The sequence below is a fragment of the Macrobrachium nipponense genome, chromosome 42 (genome assembly GCF_015104395.2).
Source record: "Macrobrachium nipponense isolate FS-2020 chromosome 42, ASM1510439v2, whole genome shotgun sequence".
Taxonomy (NCBI): domain Eukaryota; kingdom Metazoa; phylum Arthropoda; class Malacostraca; order Decapoda; family Palaemonidae; genus Macrobrachium; species Macrobrachium nipponense.
In genome coordinates this window covers 638,336-658,095 of record NC_061103.1, presented here as the reverse complement: position 1 = coordinate 658,095, position 19,760 = coordinate 638,336, and the positions used below count along the sequence as shown (strand labels likewise).

The 19,760-nt window shown below is 39.9% G+C and overlaps 2 protein-coding genes across 2 annotated transcripts in view; both read left to right on the top strand.

Moving 5' to 3' along the window:
* LOC135212921 (ATP-dependent RNA helicase Ddx1-like) overlaps nt 1-19,760 on the top strand; it is a 407,348-nt gene that overhangs the window by 187,722 nt on the left and 199,866 nt on the right. The gene's annotated exons all lie outside the window — the stretch shown is intronic.
* On the top strand, nt 7,137-19,735 carry LOC135213254 (tigger transposable element-derived protein 1-like). Its single transcript, XM_064247232.1, has 3 exons — nt 7,137-7,319; nt 18,086-18,382; nt 18,549-19,735. Exons 2-3 carry the CDS (start codon nt 18,086-18,088, stop codon nt 19,536-19,538), a joined length of 1,287 nt encoding a protein of 428 aa, XP_064103302.1. The 5' UTR covers nt 7,137-7,319; the 3' UTR covers nt 19,539-19,735.

The following is a 19,760-nucleotide window of genomic DNA, read 5'->3' as shown; positions in this document are numbered from 1 at the left end:
ACTTCTGCTCTAGAAGAAGATCCCAGAGCCAGGCCATAGCGATCGATGCTTTCCTTATGGACTGGTCAGGCATAGACGCCTACGCCTTTCCCCCATTCAAGTTGCTGGGGGAAGTGCGAAGATAGTTTGTTGCATCGAAGGGAACAAAACTGACTCTATTGCTCCCTTCTGGCCTTCCCGAAACTGGTTCACAGAGGTACTGGAATGGACGGTGGACTTCCCCAGATCTCTTCCAGAAAGGACAGATCTTGCTCAGACAAACCCCACTTCAAGAGGTTTCACAAAAACATCCAAAGTCTCTCCCTGACGCCTTTCGACTATTGAAAGACTGGTCAGAGCGAGAGGCTTTTCTAAGAAAGCTGCAAGTGCTATCGCTAGAGCCCGTAGGTCCTCTACCTTGCGGGCCTACCAATCGAAGTGGGAAGTTTTCCGTAGATGGTGTAGGTCGAAGAAGCTGTCCTCTTCCAATACCTCTGTGACCGAAATCGCCGATTTTCTTCTCTTCTTAAGAGAAGAGTCGAAGTTGGCTGTATCTACTATCAAGGGATATAAGAGCATGCTCTCAGCTATTTTTAGAAACAGAGGCCTGAATTTAGAAAATAATAAAGATCTTCATGATCTCATTAGGTCTTCGAGACTTCAAATTGAGATCTTCTCTCCCCCCCGAGTTGGAACCTGGATGTAGTCCTCAAGTTCTTGACTTCTAACAGGTTCGAACCTCCAGATAAAATCTCGTTCAGGGATCTTACGAGAAAATGTATATTCCTGTTAGCCCTCGCAACTGCTAAGAGGATCAGTGAATTGCATGCTTTGGACTCTCGGGTGGGTTTTAAGAAAGACTCTGCTGTGTTTCTTTTCAACATCTATTCTAGCAAAAGAATGAGAACCCTTCTAAACTGGCCTAGAAGTTTCGAAGTCAAGGACTCTCTTCCCTGGTAGGTAGAGAGTTGGAGCGGTCTCTTTGCCCAGGTCAGGACCCTGAAGTTCTATCTAAAAAAAGAAGACACAGCTTCAGGATGTCGCCAGAGTCTCTGGTGTTCAGTAAGAAACCCCAAGAGACCTATGTCAAAGAACGCACTGGCGTTCTTTGTCAGGAATGTGATAACAGAAGCTCACAGGGATTGCCAAGAGAACTCCTTAAAGCTGCTTAGGGTAAAAGCTCACGAAGTCCGTTGCAGTTGCAACTTCCCTATCTTTTACTAAGAATATGTCAATGAGAGACATTTTAGCAGCAACTTATTGGAGATGTAATTCAGTATTTGCATCCCATTATTTAAAGGACGTTAAAGTAACATACGAAAAATGTTTTTCTCTTGGACCGTATGTATCAGTGGATACTATGCTGGGACATGGAGTGGATGCTGATCCTTAAATAATTTTGTTTTTGTTTTCTTTAATGAATATTTGTAACAATATTGGTGTTGAGTTTTTGGGTTGCTTGAAAGGATGTTCGGGGATGACTCCTTTCAATCATAGTACTAACCCGAGGATAGGATCAGGTGATTGGGATCAGTGTCGTGCTTTATGATAATGCCATTAGGCAAGGTGTTTTGTCATGTAAGTGGATAGGACCCCATTGACAAAGATCCTAAGGTTCTGTCGCGTAAGTGGGTAAGACCCCTTTGACAGACCATCAAGAACTCTTAGCATGAGGTCACTACCTCGCTGAGGCTCTTGAAGCGATGCAGGCTCCTAGGCAGTAGCCATGAAGTCTTTCGCTAACACAGGTAGGAACCAAGGTTTTTTATTTTATTACCTACAAGGTATGTTGTTTCCTGTCTATTCAGTAAAATTAGCTGTCTCTTACCCTCCGCCAAAGGTGCCATTCAGCTAAGTATATATCTGACAGGGAAGTTGAATGTATAAAAATGTTATTGTCATGATACAATAAAGTTTTATACATACTTACCTGGCAGATATATACGATTAAATGGCCCACCCAGCCTCCCCTCAAGAGACAGGTGGAAGAGAAAATCTGACTTAGAAAACGGGAATGGTTCCTATTCCCGCCACCCAGCGGCGGGGCGGTAGATCACCTGACCTACCTGTAGAGTGTGCCGCGAAATTCGAATTTCTATCGGGGACGACGGAGTCTATAGCTAAGTATATATCTGCCAGGTAAGTATGTATAAAAACTTTATTGCATTAATGTCTCCAACGCCAATATTCTTCACAGCCCTTTTTCGGATGAGTCACGATCCCTCACTCATTTCAAAAAGGCCCAGAAGTCTGACTCTTGATCACGCAGCTCCTATACTCCGATCAAGTTGTCAGAGGAGTAGCCTAGGTGCGTAGAACTCCAGTCAGTTCTAGAGGCTCACTCAGATTTTTCCCACCAATCAGTGAGTCTTCCTATTGTTAAAGGACCGAAAGGTTTGTATTACGTATCGGAACAAATAACAATTTGTCAAAAATTGTATTTTTCCTAACTATACAAACCTGAGGTCCTTTAACAAATATGCCCACCTCATGCCACCCCACAATCTGAACCTGGGCCGAAAGGCAAAGTGGAGTGTTTACATCTGGGTAGGCTAGCCTGCCCCACAATAGTTACTGCCTAACTACCTTGTTCAAGATTCAACGGCCGTAATTCCAGCTACGCTGAAAATATATTCCTATTGTTAAAGGACCTCAGGTTTGTATAGTTAGGAAAAATACAATTTTCGACAAATTGTTATTTTACTATTTATTTAAATAATTATCTAGTGCATGCTTCGTCGTCTTCTTCTACCAAAACAGTTATTTCCTTAAAAAAGTCGTGCCCAGTGACCATGTTCCGATTGTTGTGATGAAGGTGCCCCAGCATCTATGGGTACAAGTGGTGTGCGGATTTATCACAGGAAATGGGAAGTTTGTTGACACAAGCGACTCCACAAACATCGACATGGCGTCAATCTTCTAACATATTTAAGCGTAAGTAAAAATTTTGAAAGCGTTTTGGTGAGATTTGCACTGCGTTGGCCACCCTTTTCACTACCCTCTGTTTAATGCTTTAAATTTGGCCTTAATTTCTAACTTTGGAGAAAATACTTACTTTAAAAGGAGAGTAGAGGTCTTTAGCTCCGTCCCTCACCAACAACAAGCCATGACTGATGCCCGTCTCCGGTGTCAGGACACGTTATAAGTACTTTTTCGGAGGGTGGCATGCCGTGACCGTCAGTGTGTTGGGCCAGTCCATGCGGTTGTTTACCCTAAGACTGTCTGGGTCAATAATACTGTATGATTTCTTAATGATTTCATGAATGGTTTAGGTACAGCAATTTAATCTAAGCCTAGGCTAGGCTATAGCCCCATGTACTAGGTTATTTTTTCAATTGACCAAAAGACGAGTAGAGGAAGAGTTAGGGGGAAACACCGCAGTTGATCTATCGTCATCGCGTGGATCAGCCGTATTCACTCTATATTTAATTGGTGAAGCAAAAATACAAGTACATCTCTAAGCATACCATTCAAAAGATTCAAGTTTTGTCAACATAATGTGATATATGAAAGCACCATATGAACTAAAATAAGCATGCGAGGGCTTCGTAAAATATGTTTTCAAGGCAGTTTTTAAATCCAATATGGCGTCCACCGACTGAGGTGCCGTTCGTAACCGCAAATGATCCAACATCTTTCCCAGCCTTCCCAGCACTCATTTGAACAATGTTAGCGTATATAGGGTAAACAATCACAGACGATTCATCGTCATCACGCTGGCCATGCCTTATTCACTTGATATTTAATTGGTGAAACAAGAATACAATTACAACTCTAAGCATACCATTCAAAAGATTGAAGTTTCGTCAACATAATGTGATATTAAGAAAGCTCCATACGAACTAAAATAAGCATGTGATGCTCTTTGTAAAATATTTTTTCAAGGCAGTTTTGAAATTCAATATGGCGGCAATCGTGAGGCTGGCCAGTCTAACCATGGACAATCCACCATCTTTCCCAGCCTTCCCAGCACTCATTTGAACAATGTTAGCGTACATATGTAACGTTTATTGATCTTACTCAAGATTGCAGTTGTAATCAGCACAATAAAACAACGTTTTGTTGCCTATATTAGTGAAAGTATGAAACTTGTTATTCCCGGGGTCATGGTTTGAACTGAATTCATTTTTACCTTGTAATCGCTGGTTTTTATCCTTACTGCCATCACAACTGAAACTCCACAGTGCTTATTTGATTGTAATTATACACATTTTGGTCTTAATTCACTCCAAATTTTACTTGAACCACATTGCTGTTCCTGGTTCCTAAGTACTCACTCCGCAAACACAGTTACGAGCAGCAGACGACAACGCTGATTATGAGTGCAAAGCTTTATTCCCTTAATTGTTTACTTTACTTATTATTTAGTTTAACTTTACTTCAAAATGTTTATTTAATACATGCCTATTATCCCTTTTTTGCAACCAAATTAACCCCGAAAAATTACAAATATTTAGTATGTATACTTATGAGCAGACAACGCGAGGAAAAATGACTCATCGTTGCCAATCTAGTGGAGCGTCACACATACGCCGATGCATTTACAAACTGTTTCCATGAATTCTAGTTGTCATAGTAATGCAGTAATGATAAAATTGCTGTAGTATGTATATATACTACAAATAGATACGCTAATTTCTCTTATTTCCCTGGTTTTGTGTAAGTCTCATACCCAGTTTGGAGGGTAAACACATACCAATTGACAACACTGATAAACAATTGAAGAACACAAAACGCCGCAAAGAATGCCTTAGTCCCCTTCGATAAGTATGGTTTGAGGTCAGGTGTATGATTGTTGTGATGAAAGTGCCCCAGCGTCTATGGGTACAAGTGGTGTGTGGATTTAGCACAGGAAATGGGAAGTTTATGGACACAAGCAACTCCGCAAACATCGACATGGCGTCAATCTTCTAAATATTCCTATGGAGGAGTTATGGAGTTCCATTTGACAACCTCTATGTGTGTGTGTGTGTGTGTGAGAGAGAGAGAGAGAGAGAGTATTTGGTGGTTGGATGGTTAACGACTGTATTGGCTGTTGGAGAGTTCTGGGTTGTCTGCTGGTCCTGTTAGTTGTTGGAGTTCTGTGTTTTGGGTTAGTTTTTCAGTCAGTCTTGGGTTAGAGCCTGTGACAGCCAGCAGTGTTAGCACCAGTTAGTAGTGTCATTATAGTCAGCTAAGTTGTGTTTTGTTTGTTGTTTAGTTGTTGTATTGTTAGTTTGATGTTGTTGCTTCAGAGTTGTTGTGCTATGAGGTTTTTGTTGAGTTGTATGTGAGTTCCTGTTATTATATGCGAGTTGTTATGGTTGAGGGTTGTTGTTAGTGGGGGTGTGTGTTGCTTTTTATGTGTTGGTTGTGCAGTGGTCTTGGGTTGTGAAAGTGTTCCTTTTTTGTTGTTGTGTTCCTTGGTTGTTTGTTGTGTTGTTGTGGTCCTTGATTGTTGTGTTATTGAGTTGGGGTTGTGTTCCTTGGTTGTTGTTGTGTTGTGGTCCTTGGTTGTTGTATTGTTGTTGAGTTGTAGTCCTTGGGTGTTGTTTTGTTGTTGGGTTGTAATCCTTGGGTGTTGTTTTGTTGTTGGGTTGTAATCCTTGGGTGTTGTTTTGTTGTTGGGTTGTAGTCCTTGGGTGTTGTTTTGTTGTTGGGTTGTGGGTTGTGGTCTTTGTTGTGGTTTTTTGTTTTTTGTCGTGTGGTTGTTAGTGTTCCAGTGACCTCGACCAGCAGACAACACAGCATAGCCCGGAGTATCTGGAGTGGTTGGGTAAGTACATGTGTTTTGAGAGTTTTTTGTTTTTTGTGTCTGTGTTTTTTGTTTCTGTGTGTAGGTAGGTCAATTGTCCTGCGTGTATTTTGTTGTGTAAAGAAAAAAGTGTGACTGAGGGTGAGTTGGGCAGCTGGAGCGATTAGGTTAACGTGGGGAGGGTTTTGCCACTGGTTTCTTTTAAGCTTGTGATCCCGCCACATTCCGAGTTGTAAGTAAAAATTTCGAAAGTGTTTTGGTGGTGAGGGCACTGCGTTGGCCACCCTTTTCATTACCCTCTGTTTATATCTTAAAATATGGCCTTAATTTTTAACTTTGGAGAAAATACTTACTTCTAAAGGAGAGTAGAGGTCAACAACTCGTGACTGATGACCATCTCCGGTGTCAGGACGCGTTAAAAGTACTTTTTCGGAGGGTGGCCTAGCCGTGGTAGTCATTGAGTTGGCCAGTCCACGCAGTGTTTTACCCTATGTAACGTTTAATGATCTTACTCAAGATTGCAGTTGTAATCAGCACAATAAAACAACATTTTGTTGCCTATATTAGTGAAAGTATGGAACTTTTTATTCCCGGGGTCATGGTTTCAACTGAAATTAATTTTTACCTTGTAATTGGTAGTTTTATCTTTACTACCATCACAGCTGAAACTCCACAGTGCTTATTTGATTGTAATTATAGACATTTTGGTCTAAATTCACTCCAAATTTCACTTGAACTACGTTGTTGTTCCTGGTTCCTAAGCGTTCACTCCACAAACACAGTTGCTGGCAGCACCTGACTACACTGTGTATGAGGTGCAAAGCTTTATTCCCTTAATTGTTTAATTTACTCATTATTTAGTTTAACTTTACTTTGTTACTTTAAAATGTTTATTTAATTCATGTCTATTATCCCTTTTTTGCAACCAAATTACCCCAAAAAATTACAGATATTTCTGAAGTACTTACGAGCAGACGACGGCAAAAAGACTCATCGTTGCCAATCTAGTGGAGCTTCACACATACGCCGATGCATTTACAAACTGTTTCCATGAATTCTAGTTGTCATAGTAATGCAATAATGATAAAATTGCTCTATTATGTATATATACTACAAATAGATACGCTAATTTCACTTATTTCCCGGTTTTGTGTAAATCTTATACCCAGTTTGGAGGGTAAACACATACCAATTGGCAACACTGTTAAACAATTGAAGAGCGTGAAGAACACCGTAGGTACCGTTCACAAGCAAAACTGTTGATATTTGAGTCAGGAATCTAGTTACTTTTTCAACAACGAATATTTTCAAATTAATAATCATGAATATGTAAAAAATTTATGCAATTAATGACCTTATACTGCCGTTTAACTATTTATTTAAATAATTATCTAGTGCACTCTTCTTCTTCTTCTTCTACCAAAAATCGTAGTTCCCTTGGAAAAGTAGTGGTTGGAAGTCATTGTTTACGATTTTTGTGAAGAAAGTCCCCCAGCGTCTATGGGTACAAGTGGTGTGCGGATTTAGCATATGGAGTGGGAAGTTTATTGACACAAGAGACTCTGCAAACATCGAGATGGCATCAATCTTCTAAATATTCGGAGTTGTAAGTAAAAATTTCGAAAGCGTCATGGAGGTAGTGTGCACTGCGTAGAGCCAGACTTTTCATTACCCTCTGTTTAATCTTTAAATATGACCTTAATTTCTAACTTTGGAGAAAATACTTTTTAGGGCTGTTGCCTTGTATAATAAGGCGCCCTGTGAGGTTATGTTAGACTTGTGATAATCTTACGCTTAGTCGGTTGGTTCTGACTTCCATACTCATTGGAGTGTCTTGGGGTTTGATGATAACTTACGAAGTCAATATCTTCTTTGGTTATGACGACGGAGATGTGTTAAACTCATGATGATAGTTATAAGTTCATTCGATCTCTTTCTGATGTGAGGTTCTAGTAGAAAACACTGAGTACAAAAATACATCTATTCTTCTGAGATTACAAGATGAAATTGTACAAGTCTGCCAATGATGATGGCTGATTGAATTCTACATGATTAAGCTCAGATAAAAATGGACAGGTCTTCTAATGAGGATGGCTTGATTGCTTCTCCTTACAATCTCGTTTACAAATCATAAAGGAAGCAGACAGTAGCTCGAATATACGAACATACACACAGATGACATAGATTACAAATCACGCAGGCCGTTTGAATTATAGGTCAAGGTGGTCGCCTCAAGCAAGACGCTTGGGCTATAATTTATAAACAAATGAATGACCACAGGTGACGGCACTAGACACTGACTGATTAAACACGTCATCTTAGCCTACTTTATTGTATACGTCATCTTAGCCCACTTATCGTATCTGGTCTGATCACATTCCTGCAAGCAATCTGGTTGACCTCTTGGGTCACTGGTTTTAATTAATCATAGTTTTAGTTTTTTATATATATGGAATAACATTCCATATTTTTATTATGTAACACTTACATAAATCCTCGGTCGGCTACAAAACCAACCACTGAATATTACTCAAGCTTGACTTGCATTTGACTTATAGGAGTGTGATACAGAAACTATGTTAATATATATAGATATATAGAAAATACTTATGAGTAAAAAAATTCATGGTGTACACAAGTACAGATTCAAGTAATAAGATATAAGACATGTGCATATGATGATATTCGTAAATAATAGTGATCACGTGATATATACTGATACAGTTTTTCTCTTCATCTCATTAAGATACATATGCTACAGAAAATACTAATGTACTCCTGATAATTGCATAAAATAAAGATTAACATGATAAAAAAATATTTTAACTGATAAAAATTCATATATGAAGTGATAAAAATTATTAATTTTTTATGCTGACTGATTCATTAATTTTTATGCTAACTGATTCATTGACCCATATACTAACTGCAGTTATTGATAAGATAAAAGGTAACAGATTGATTATAGGCTACCTGATTTATTTTTACATGTATGTGGATTCATATTTTTATACATTCAACTTACCTGTCAGATATATACATAGCTATTACTCCGTCGTCCGACAGAAATTCGAATTTCGCGGCACACGCGGCAGGTAGGTCAGGTGATCTACCCCCCCGCCGCTGGGTGGCGGGAATAGGAACCATACCCGTTTTCTAATTCATATTTTTTCTGTCGCTTGGAATGTAAACAACGTTTGCAGTTCCTCCTGATGGATTTTCGTGTTTCATCGCCATCGATCGTCTGGGCTAACTTTTACAGGGAAGTAATGGATCTTTGGTTCGGCATACGCTTTTGTTAACTTTTAGAATTTTTTGATAAAATTAACTTCGAAAATTTAGAAGATTAGTGACGTGTAACTACCGAAGTTTTCGGTAGACACTCATCCACTTTCACGAAAGTGAATTACTTATACTTTCATGAAAGGGAGTTACTTATATTTATTCATTAATACAAATAAGTGTTAGAGTTTGATTGAGGAAATGCATATCTTTCTTCCTAGTTGGGGAAGTCAGAAAAGTAACTATCCTTTAGAAGCTTTATTAGCTCTTGTGTTAACGAGCAATTATAGTAGTAACAGTACTAGTAGTTGTTGCATCCTCATCACCTTCTTACTCCGCAGAATCTACAATATCATATTTGCAAATTGTAGACTTTGGATAGTTCATGCAATTGAACTCTTAGAACGTAAGTGAATATAGTGTTCCCCCATTACAATGGAGGGTGCGTCTGATCGGCTCTGTCTCGCTCTCAGGTCTAGAACCTCTTCCAAGCTCACAAGCCCAGAGGAGAAGGATGTCGAAAAACCGTAAGGAGGTTTCAGAGAATCCCCACCGGTCAGGCGTCCCTCGGCAGGTTCTGTAGAGCGTCCCAGACTGCCAGGGATAGCCATTGGAAAGGCATCCTAAACAGTGTTTCTCCCTTTTTATGCCTACGGTTCCTCGATGGATAGAAGAACTTCAAATGATGAAATTGGCGAAGATCCTCGTATAATGCCTTCTGGTAGAATTATTCAAAATGAGAATGACATTAATCGATCCACCTTTCGGAATCAGGCGACGATTTAGCGCCTTCTAATATTAGAGATCATTCGATAACATTTGTGATAAAGTCATTGTGCGAAACATTTTTTTCGCAACTAGACGAGAGCGCTATCCCATGGGGTATGAAATTGTTATTTTCTTTTCAACATAAAATTCCCCATCGGTGCATTTTTAGATATAAATCTATTATGATGAGAACGATTTAGATTGTTTGTCAATCGAATGAATTATATGGATCTCGTTGAGTGATAAAGCATATATGTATGACTTTTAAGCTTCTAGCTCCTACCATGCTTAGGACAAATCGCATTAGGACTACGGTATGGCAAGGCATAGACACATACCGAAATTTATGCTATAATGGTCAAGTGAAATCCTTACAAAATTTCCTAAATTAATACGGTTTTACCTTAATGTAACAGTATTATAGAGGATTCTATTACGCTAGAGTATGAGTTATATGATGCTATCGTGTCTTCGAGAAGTGATCGGAGAAGCATATCTTTATTGGTGGATTGAGAGTAGGATAGAACATTTTTCTTCGTGTTAGAAGAGGTTTTCCATGAATTACCAGTACCCTTCTAGGACTTTCCTAGGAAGGAATAGGTTTAAAAGAATTGTTTAGACGACACCTATTTAGTTTCTAGACTTGTCGAAGTCTCGTTAGCTTAATGATGCTCATATAAAAACTTCCTGAAGTTCGATAATAATTTATAAGATTCCTTTATTTAATGGAGTAACTGGCAACTCTGGAAAGGGAAGGCCAGACTGTTTTCACTTTGAAAGACCAACACAGTCGCAGTACCACTTCGTTCTCAGTCGTGAGAGGTCGTTTACAGCTCTCTCTCCTGCGGAATGGGATAACTAACCGTATCTCTTCCCTACAATCGTGGTCTTAGCCTCGGATTGAGGGAATACTGAAGCTATCATAAATATATGTTGGTTTGCCTTTTGTTAGGAATCTTTCAATAAGAAGATATTACAACCTTTCAATGCTGTTTACCGTAGGTAACATGATTAAAGGATGCTAATGCAGCAAGAACATGATATTATTTAATGCACTCATACTTACGAAAGCATGGCTTATTAGAATACATACTTAGTGAGAAGAGAGATGTAATAGAGATTCACTTCAAGACTACGGTAGGTTAAGTCTTTCGAGTAAAGGACACAATCGTATTTAGAATCGGATATTGCGCAGAAGTTGTATGAGTCGGATGGGAAACATTCTTTTAGTGGGAAATGGTTTCCCTGAATGGATTATACTACGTATATAAAGTTTTTCATAATAAGAACGGAATTAACATATGAAAGGAGTCGGGTACCATAAAGACACAGATGTTCTGGCACATAACATAAAGATTATTAGTAGGAGGCGCCAGCCTGGCGCAGATGCGCCACCCTGGCACAAGTTGCGCCAGCTTTTGGTGTGCAATAAGCATAGAGCACCATCCAAAATATTTTCTTTCGTTTTAGCGAGTTATTAAATAAAAGCAATGCAAGAATTTGCGAGTCCGTGAGAACCTCGATCGAACGATAATAAACTGTTTAAAGTATGTCTAACTTTATTGCAAAGATTTGTGAGAACCTGCGAGAAGTCTTTCTTCATAGATCTCTTAGCAAGAAGAAGACGAACAGTCTTCCTGTAGACTGCTTCCTTTTCCTCAAACCATGCCATAAAGAATCATAGCACCAGCCAGACGCCTGGCTCTAACTAGAAAATAATTAGTTAATAGATATACCTTAGAGCAAATTATGCTCTTTCCTACATAGAGCTGGGAAGTTACTCAGTCCCTCGCACTGGAGTGGGTCCTTCTCGTTCAGGAAAAAAGGTAAAAAAAGGGGGGGGGGGGATACGGAAGAATTAAACGAGGAAAGAATAATTCCCCTTCCGATATACTCGTATTAGAGGAGGAAAATTGAGAGAAACATCCAACTATGGAAGTACTGTAGAATTATAGGATTCTTACAGCACCTCTTCTTATTTTGATATCGAGATTTCCTGACCAAGGTTGCAAGTAGTAATAGGCCATAAAGGCTCCAGCCAGGCTTTAACCAGGCGATAGGCGCCAACCAGGCGCGAGGCGCCAGCCAGGCGCGAGGCGTCAGCCAGGCGCGAGCGCCAGCCAGGCGCAAGACATCAGGATCTCCAATTTCTCAGTATTTGGAGATAGAACTTTCCAAGAGTTTCCTCTTTGAGAACTGACACAAGATCATTTTTTCTTTTTTCCTGACAGGGACACAAGTTGTCGCACAGGCGGCCATGGCCCTTGTCAGGATTAACTGAAATTGCGGAAGTCTCTAACAAGAACAGACTTTCTCATGTCAGTAATATAGTGGTCGCGTGAGCGACTTCTTTCCTGGCAAGAGGAGTTGTTTTGGGAGAAACTCTTTTTGCCAGATCAACCCTCTACTGACAATTATCCTAGATATCGCACAGGCGAACGTAGTACGTGTCAGGATAAGTGGGTTCTTCTGCTTTATAGACCTTTACATGGTGAAGAGAACTGATATCTTTAGAGGTCTCTCGCTTTCCTCAACCTTATGAGCAATGATAGAAACATATATCGAACTCATAAGTTAATCTGGGTGTAGGTTTTAGAAAGACCTTGGCAACCCCTTTTTTATTGCACGTTTCGGCTAGTCCCTTGAACCATGCAGCTCCTCTTTCTCCTCTTTCCTTGTTATTAACAGGATGGTATATTATCCTACTCCTATGTAAACATATAACAAGGGGGACCTTGTATTTTGTTTTGGTACTGGAAAAGACTCGTAGGAGCTCTCAGTATTGGGTGAGAGGCTCTTTCAAGTATCTGAACCGTACATTACGGCCTGATGTCCTAGGATAGGAATCTTGAATGATTCTCCTCGATCCTGGATCAGTTAGTAGGAAATAATGGATAATAATAATTTGTTTTGCAGAATAACGATGATAGAATTTTTCCATTCTCTCGTTGCCCAGGCACGAGGACAGGAAGAAAGAATATAAGAGAAGGTAGCAATATACGCCATCTTTATAGAAAGGGGAATAAAATTTAGTCTTTTTCCCCTAAAAGATAAGCTCTTTACAGAATGTAAGACAAAGGGCGTCAAAGAAAGAGAGGATATATGTTATGCCTCATTTTAGACTTAGAGAGGTTGGATTCTCAGAGGTCACGTTCTTCTCACAGCAGGTTTTGGAAGTTCTTTTCCAAGACAGTCTGAATATTCTTTCAGCATCTATTTTAAATGGACCTTAACACCTCTCCACTCTGAGTCTGTCTGCGTGCAGACTGACCAGAAGTGGACATGAATGAGAGGATGTTTCAAGGTAAATGACAGTAGTCATGGATAAGATATATAATACTGCAGATCGTGCTTGAGGGAAATGAGGAAACTGTCCTCTTCCGGATACCTCTGTGAACCACATAGCGGTTTTTTTCTTCCCTTTCAGAGGGAAGAATTACCTTTGTATATATCTGCTATCAAAGAACGCAGTAAAAGGCTATACTCCTGTCTCTATAAAGGGAATTGGAGATAGCAGAGCATTAAGATCTTCGGGATCTTACACAATACCTCTATACGACAAGACTTGAGATCTTATAGTTACAATGGGGATCCTATTTGGGCCTCAGATTCCGTGTTCTGACAAGATGGAACTGCTCCTCATCAATGTTTCTCTTGGTACTAATCGACAAAAGGACGAGTGAGATTTTGGGGCTTGGAATCTGGAATCAAATTCTAGAAAGACTCGGCAATGTGGGTTCAATGCCAGCATGTATGTTTGGCAAAAGAACTATAACCTTTTATTCCTGGATCAACGCTTTCAGATAAAGGATTCGTTGTCCAGGCAATGTATTTACGTTGTTATCTACAAAAGAAGATAAGGTTTAAACGTTTGCTGACAGAGTCTTTGGAATACGATGAGGGGCTCAAAACTACTTCCCAGAAGGTTCAAAGAGATATATTTAAAGAGCTAGAAATCGGAATCCTCCCAATTTCAGCTCAGAGTCTCCTTAAAACTTCCAGGCTCTTTCCCTGCCTTCGTGCAAGGATAGGGAAGATTTTGCAACGAGAGAACTCGTCAACATGTAGGAAGAGTGCTCGTTAGCAACTGAAGTATCAAGTATGATCCTCCTCGGATGGAAGACTGGTCTCGCGGACTATTAGATTTCCTATCGTCTACTGATGTAGCCGACTAAAATTACCCCCTCCCCTTGTTGCAGAGGCCATAAGCTCAAAGTGAAAGAACTTTCTTCCACCCTTTTCCTTTCTCCTGATAAACGATTGTGGATGTTCAGACTTTCGGACAATGTAGCGCCAATCAGGCGCCAAATGCCAAACAGGCGTAAAGATGCCAGAGCAAGACAGTCCAAATAAACACTGTCATTGTCTGAGGAGGAGAAGGAGTAGCCTCCAATCTGGCGCAGATGTGCTAGAGGCGAATAAATCAGGCAAATAAAGTGTCCGAGGTGGACATCGCCAGTTTTCATCGAGACTCTTAACAAGCTCGAATCTCCAGCAAGTGGGGAGAAGTCAGCCAGGCGCGAGGAGCCGCCAGGCGCGAGGCGCCAGGCAAGCGAAGCACCAGCCAGACGGGTAGCCAGCGAGCGCCAGACAGGCGCGCGACGCCAGCAGCGCTAGTGCACCAGCAGACGGCCGCTGGCGCGAGGCTCCAGCCATGCGCGAGACGCCCAGGCTGGCGCGAGGCTCAAGCCAGGCGCGGAGACGCCAGGCTGGCGCGAGGCTAACAGCCAGGCCCGACGAGGCGCCAGTCAGGGGCGAGGCGCAAGTCCAGGCGCGAGGCCCGCCAGCTAGCGCGAGGCGCCAGGCAGGCGAGGCGCCAGGCATGCGAGCCGCAGCAGGCGCCGGGAGCGAGGGGCGCCACCAGGCTCTGGGCTTCATCCAGAAGAGATCTGTTGCAAAGAAAGCCCTGGTCTTCTTTGGAAGAGTGGAATCTCTAAAGCACTTCTTGAGTAACTTGATGTTTCCTTCAAACAGCTAAGAATTAAAAAGCGCTTGAAGTGCGAGCTTTAACAGTTTCTTGTTCTTTCCATAACAATATGTCGTGATAGTCATATTAGCTGTAATAACGGGAGATGCAACTATGTGTTGACTTCTCTTTGCACGAAGGAGATCAAGTGGGCCTATGAGAGATCCTTCTCTCTTTGTTATACGTGTCCACGGATGCGTTGCTGGGATAGGGAGCCGACACTGATCCTTAAACTAGTGAATTAAATTTTTTTTTTATTTAATTTTAACATAAGTGTATTATTTTCTGGGGTTATTTGAAATGAGTTTGGGGATAGCTCTTTTCAAATTAAGCACAAACCTCGTGTTAGGATCAGGTGATCGGGATCGGTGTTGTGCTCCTTAATTATGCCAATAGGCATTGGTGTATTGTCATGTAAGTGGATAAGACCCATTGACAAATGACCCACTATCTGTCAAGTAAGTGGATAAATAGACCCCATTGAGATCTACAAGAACTCTTAGCCATAGGTCACATCCTCGCTGAGGCTCTTGAGACAAAGCAGACTACTAGCAATAGCTAGGAAGTCGACCCTTCGTCTAAACACATAGGAACCAAGGTTTTATTTATTTATTACCTACAACGTATGTTGTTTACCTGTCTATTCAGTAATAGCTGTCTTTTACCCTCCACCAATGGTGTGAATCAGCTATGTATATATCTGACAGGTAAGTTGAATGTATAAAAATGATATTGTTATGATACAATAAAGTTTTATACATACTTACCTGGCAGATATATACAATTAAATGGCCCACCCAGCCTCCCCTCAGGGAGACAGCTGGAAGAGATGAATTAGGAAAAACGGGTATGGTTCCTATTCCCGCCACCCAGCGGCGGGGGGGTAGATCACCTGACCTACCTGCCGCGCGTGCCGCGAAATTCGAATTTCTGTCGGACGACGGAGTAATAGCTATGTATATATCTGCCAGGTAAGTATGTATAAAACTTTATTGTATCATAACAATATCATAATTATGATCAATATATGTGCACTTAACCCTTAAACGCCGAAGCGGTAAAAAAAAAATGTCTCCAGTGTGCCGGAGGTGTTTCAGAGTGAGCGCGGAAGCGGAAAAAATATTTTTTTCAAAAAATCACAGTGCGCTTAGTTTTCAAGATTAAGAGTTCATTTTTGGCTCCTTTTTTGTCATTGGCTGAAGTTTAATATGCAACCATCAAAAATGAAAACAATTATCATTATCATATATAAATAATGCGATATATGATAGCGCAAAAATGAAATTTCATATATAATTGTATTCAAATCACGCTGTGCGCAAAACAGTTAAAGGTAACAAGTTACTTTTTCTTTCTTTGTAATGTAAACTAAATTGCAATCATTTTGGTATATAACACATTGTAAAACGATAAAAGCAACACAGAGAAAATATTATCACAAAATAATGCATGAATTTGTAACACGCGGACGTAAACAAATATTTTTTTCAAAAATTCACCATAAATCTAAATATTTCTTTCAAAATGAAGACAAATGATTGAATATTAATATACTGTAAGAGTATTAGCTTACAAATGCAGTTTTCGACCATATCTGACGAGTTAAAGTTGACCGAATGTTGATTTTTTTATATATATATTACTTATATGCAATTATTTCGGAAATAAGAAAAGCTACACCTTCATATATTTTTCGTTTTATTCTACATGAAATTGCGCACATTTTCATATATAAAACTCTATGAAATGCCTAATATGAAATGGAGCAAATATTCCGAGAATGGGACGTACGCATTTCGGAGATTTGTGGCGGAGAATCCGCGCGCGGAGGGAAGGAAAGTTTTTTTTTTTAAATTCACCATAAATTTAAATATTGTGCTAGAGACTTCCAATTTGTTTCAAGATGAAGATAAATGACTGAATATTACTAGACTGTAAGAGTTTTAGCTTACAATTGCGTTTTTCGACCATTTCGGTAGAGTCAAAGTTGACCGAACGTGTTTTATTTATCGTGATTTATATGCAAATATTATCTATTTATCGTGATTTATATGCAAATATTTCAAAAATGAGAAAAGCTACAACCTTCAATTATTTTTCGTTGTATTCTACATGAATTGTGCACATTTTCATATATAAAAACGTTATGTAAATAGCTAATTTAAAATGGTGCAAACATTACCACAATCGCACGTATGATTTTTTCGGAAGAGTTACCGCGTGGACGTAAAGAAAATGTTATTTTTTTTTCATAAATTCACCATAAATCGAAATATTGTGCTAGAGACTTCCAATTTGTTGCAAAATTAAGGTAAATGCTTGAATATTACTAGAATATAAGCTTTTTAGCTTACAATTGCGTTTTTCGACCATTTCGGTAGAGTCAAAGTTGACCGAAGGTTGAAAATTTGTCACTTATCATTTTTTATATGAAAATATTTCAAAATTAATAAAAGCTACAACCATGGGTTGTTTTTAGTTTATTGTGCATGAAATTGCGCACATTTCCATATATAAAACTTTATGTAACGGCTAATTTTAAAATGGTGCAAACATTACCACAATCGCATGTATGATTTTTTTCGGAAGAGTTACCCGCTGCGGAACGTAGGAAAAAGTTTTTTCATAAATTCACCATAAATCGAAATATTGTGCTAGAGACTTCCAATTAGTTGCAAAATTAAGGTAAATGATTGAATATTACTAATATATAAAAGTTTTAGCTTACGATTGCGTTTTTTTACCATTTCGGTAGAGTCAAATTTGACCGAAGGTTGAAATTTTGGCACTTATCGTTATTTATATAAAAATATCTCAAAACTGATAAAAGCTACAATCATGAGTATTTTTTTGTTGTATTCTACATAAAAATGCGCACATTTTCATATATAATACTCCATGTAACGGGTAATTTAAAATGGTACAAAAATGATGTCAAAGTGACAAAATAATTTCTGAGATGTGTCACAGATACTTTTTAGTGCGGCAAGAAAGAAATTCGCGCTTGCGCGCCTGTGTAACGATTGTAAACAAAACAACACCTCGATTCGTGAACTCCCAGCATCCCCCAAGGCGCGTGATTCAAAAGTTTTCGGCCATAAGGCCTATAAGTATTTTTCCGCGAATTAAAAAAAAAAATTTTTTTAGTCGACGTATGGTACGTCCATTCGGCATACGGGAGACATTTTGACTCGACGTTTAATACGTCCATTCGGCGTTTAAGGGTTAATACAACTGGTTAACATAAACGACTAATCTAAGTGATTAATCTAAGTGCACTTTAAATAGATTCCTAGTGCGGCGTACACGCACCGATTCATTGATTCATTGATTAACTTATATATTCTTCAAATAAGATGACTGGGGAATCAGCCTCTGCCGATGTAGAAGCAGCCAAGACATATCCAGCTACCCTCAAGATGATCATCGAGGAAGGTGGCTACACATCTAAGCAGATTTTTAATGTAGACGAAACTGGTCTATATTGGAAGAAACTTCCTAACCGGACTTACATCTCGGTTGAAGAGACGACAGCACCTGGATTCAAGGCCTCCAAGGATCGACTCACTCTATTGTTTGGTGCCAATGCAGAGGGAGACTGTAAGCTGAAGCCTGCCCTCATCTATCACTCGGAAAATCCACGAGCATTGAAGGTAAGGTATAAACGTCAATTATTAGCCACAAAAGATTTGATATTTTTTCTCAAGATTGTAAACTCTAATTTTTAATTCCTAAACCATAACAAAAAAGAAAATCGTGTCACCAGCTCACAATTTACGGTGCACTAAACTAATTCTGTTTGTTCTTGTGTCTTCACAGGGCTATGTCAAGACCTTCCTACCCTGCTATTGGTATTCCAACAAAAAAGGATGGATGACGGGAAGCATTTTTAAGGATTACATTGGAAAATTGGAAAAAGAATTAGAACTTTACTGTGAGAAGGAAGAGATTCCATTCAAGATTCTGCTCATCTTGGATAATGCGCCCAGCCATCCTCTGTCAATAGAAAATCTATCCAGCAACATCCAGTTCGCTTTCTTGCCACCAAACACCACTTCATTGCTTCAGCCATGTGACCAAGGAATCATCAAAACTTTCAAGTCTTACTATCTACGTTCGACCCTAACTGACATGGTTGCGAGGACACAAACAGATAAGATGACCGTGAAGGAATATTGGAAGCAGTTTACCATCAAAGATGCTCTCCGTTTTATAAAAGAATCTTGGGAGAAAGTGCCAAGGAAATGCCTGAATGGGGTTTGGAAACATCTGTGTCCTCAATTGGTGCATGATTTCGTCGGCTTTGACATCAGTGAAAATATTTACAAAGCTAGCAAGGAATGTCTTGTCAAGGCAAAGGAAGCTGGGTTCGATGAACTTGAAGAAAAAGACATTGAAGAACTGCTTGAATCACACCGAGAGGAATTGACAAACGAAGAACTCTTGGAGATGGAGAAGCTACAAAATGCAGAGTTGGAGGCAGCTGCATCACGGCCTACAGCACCCACCCCAGAGCCTGAGCGAATGCTAACAAAAAGTGATCTTGAAGAAGCGCTGTCATCCATACGAGGAGCATTAGACATCCTAGAAGCCAAGGATCCCAACATCAACAGGAGTGCTACAATAGCTAGAAAGGTGATGTCAGAACTGAACTGCTACACAGTAATGCTTGAACCAAAGAAGAAGAAAACCACACAAACAAAACTGAGCCAGTTTTTTATAAAAAAAACAGTTCTGGTTGAGGGAAGAGAGAAGGCCGAGGGAAGAGAGCAGGGTGAGGAGAGAGAGCGGGACGAGGAAGGACAGTGAGTGAGGAGGGAGAGGGGGGTGAGGAGGGAGAGGGGGGTGAGAAGAGAGAGCGGGACGAGGAAGGACAGTCGAGTGAGGAGGGAGAGGGGGGTGAGCGTGAGGACTGGAGTGATGCGTCATAGTGTTTACTAGTTTACGTGTGTTACAACTACTGAACAGTATTTTCTTAAATAAATACAACTAGGGTAAGAATGTGTGTTTTTATTGTTTCTGTGACCTTTA

Excerpts from the sequence above, each read along its gene's own strand:
- LOC135213254 (XM_064247232.1), top strand. The coding sequence starts at position 18,086 with ATGACTGGGGAATCAGCCTCTGCCGATGTAGAAGCAGCCAAGACATAT. Across the intron at positions 18,383-18,548 it reads AAAATCCACGAGCATTGAAG|GGCTATGTCAAGACCTTCCT; the intron begins GTAAGGTATAAA and ends GTGTCTTCACAG.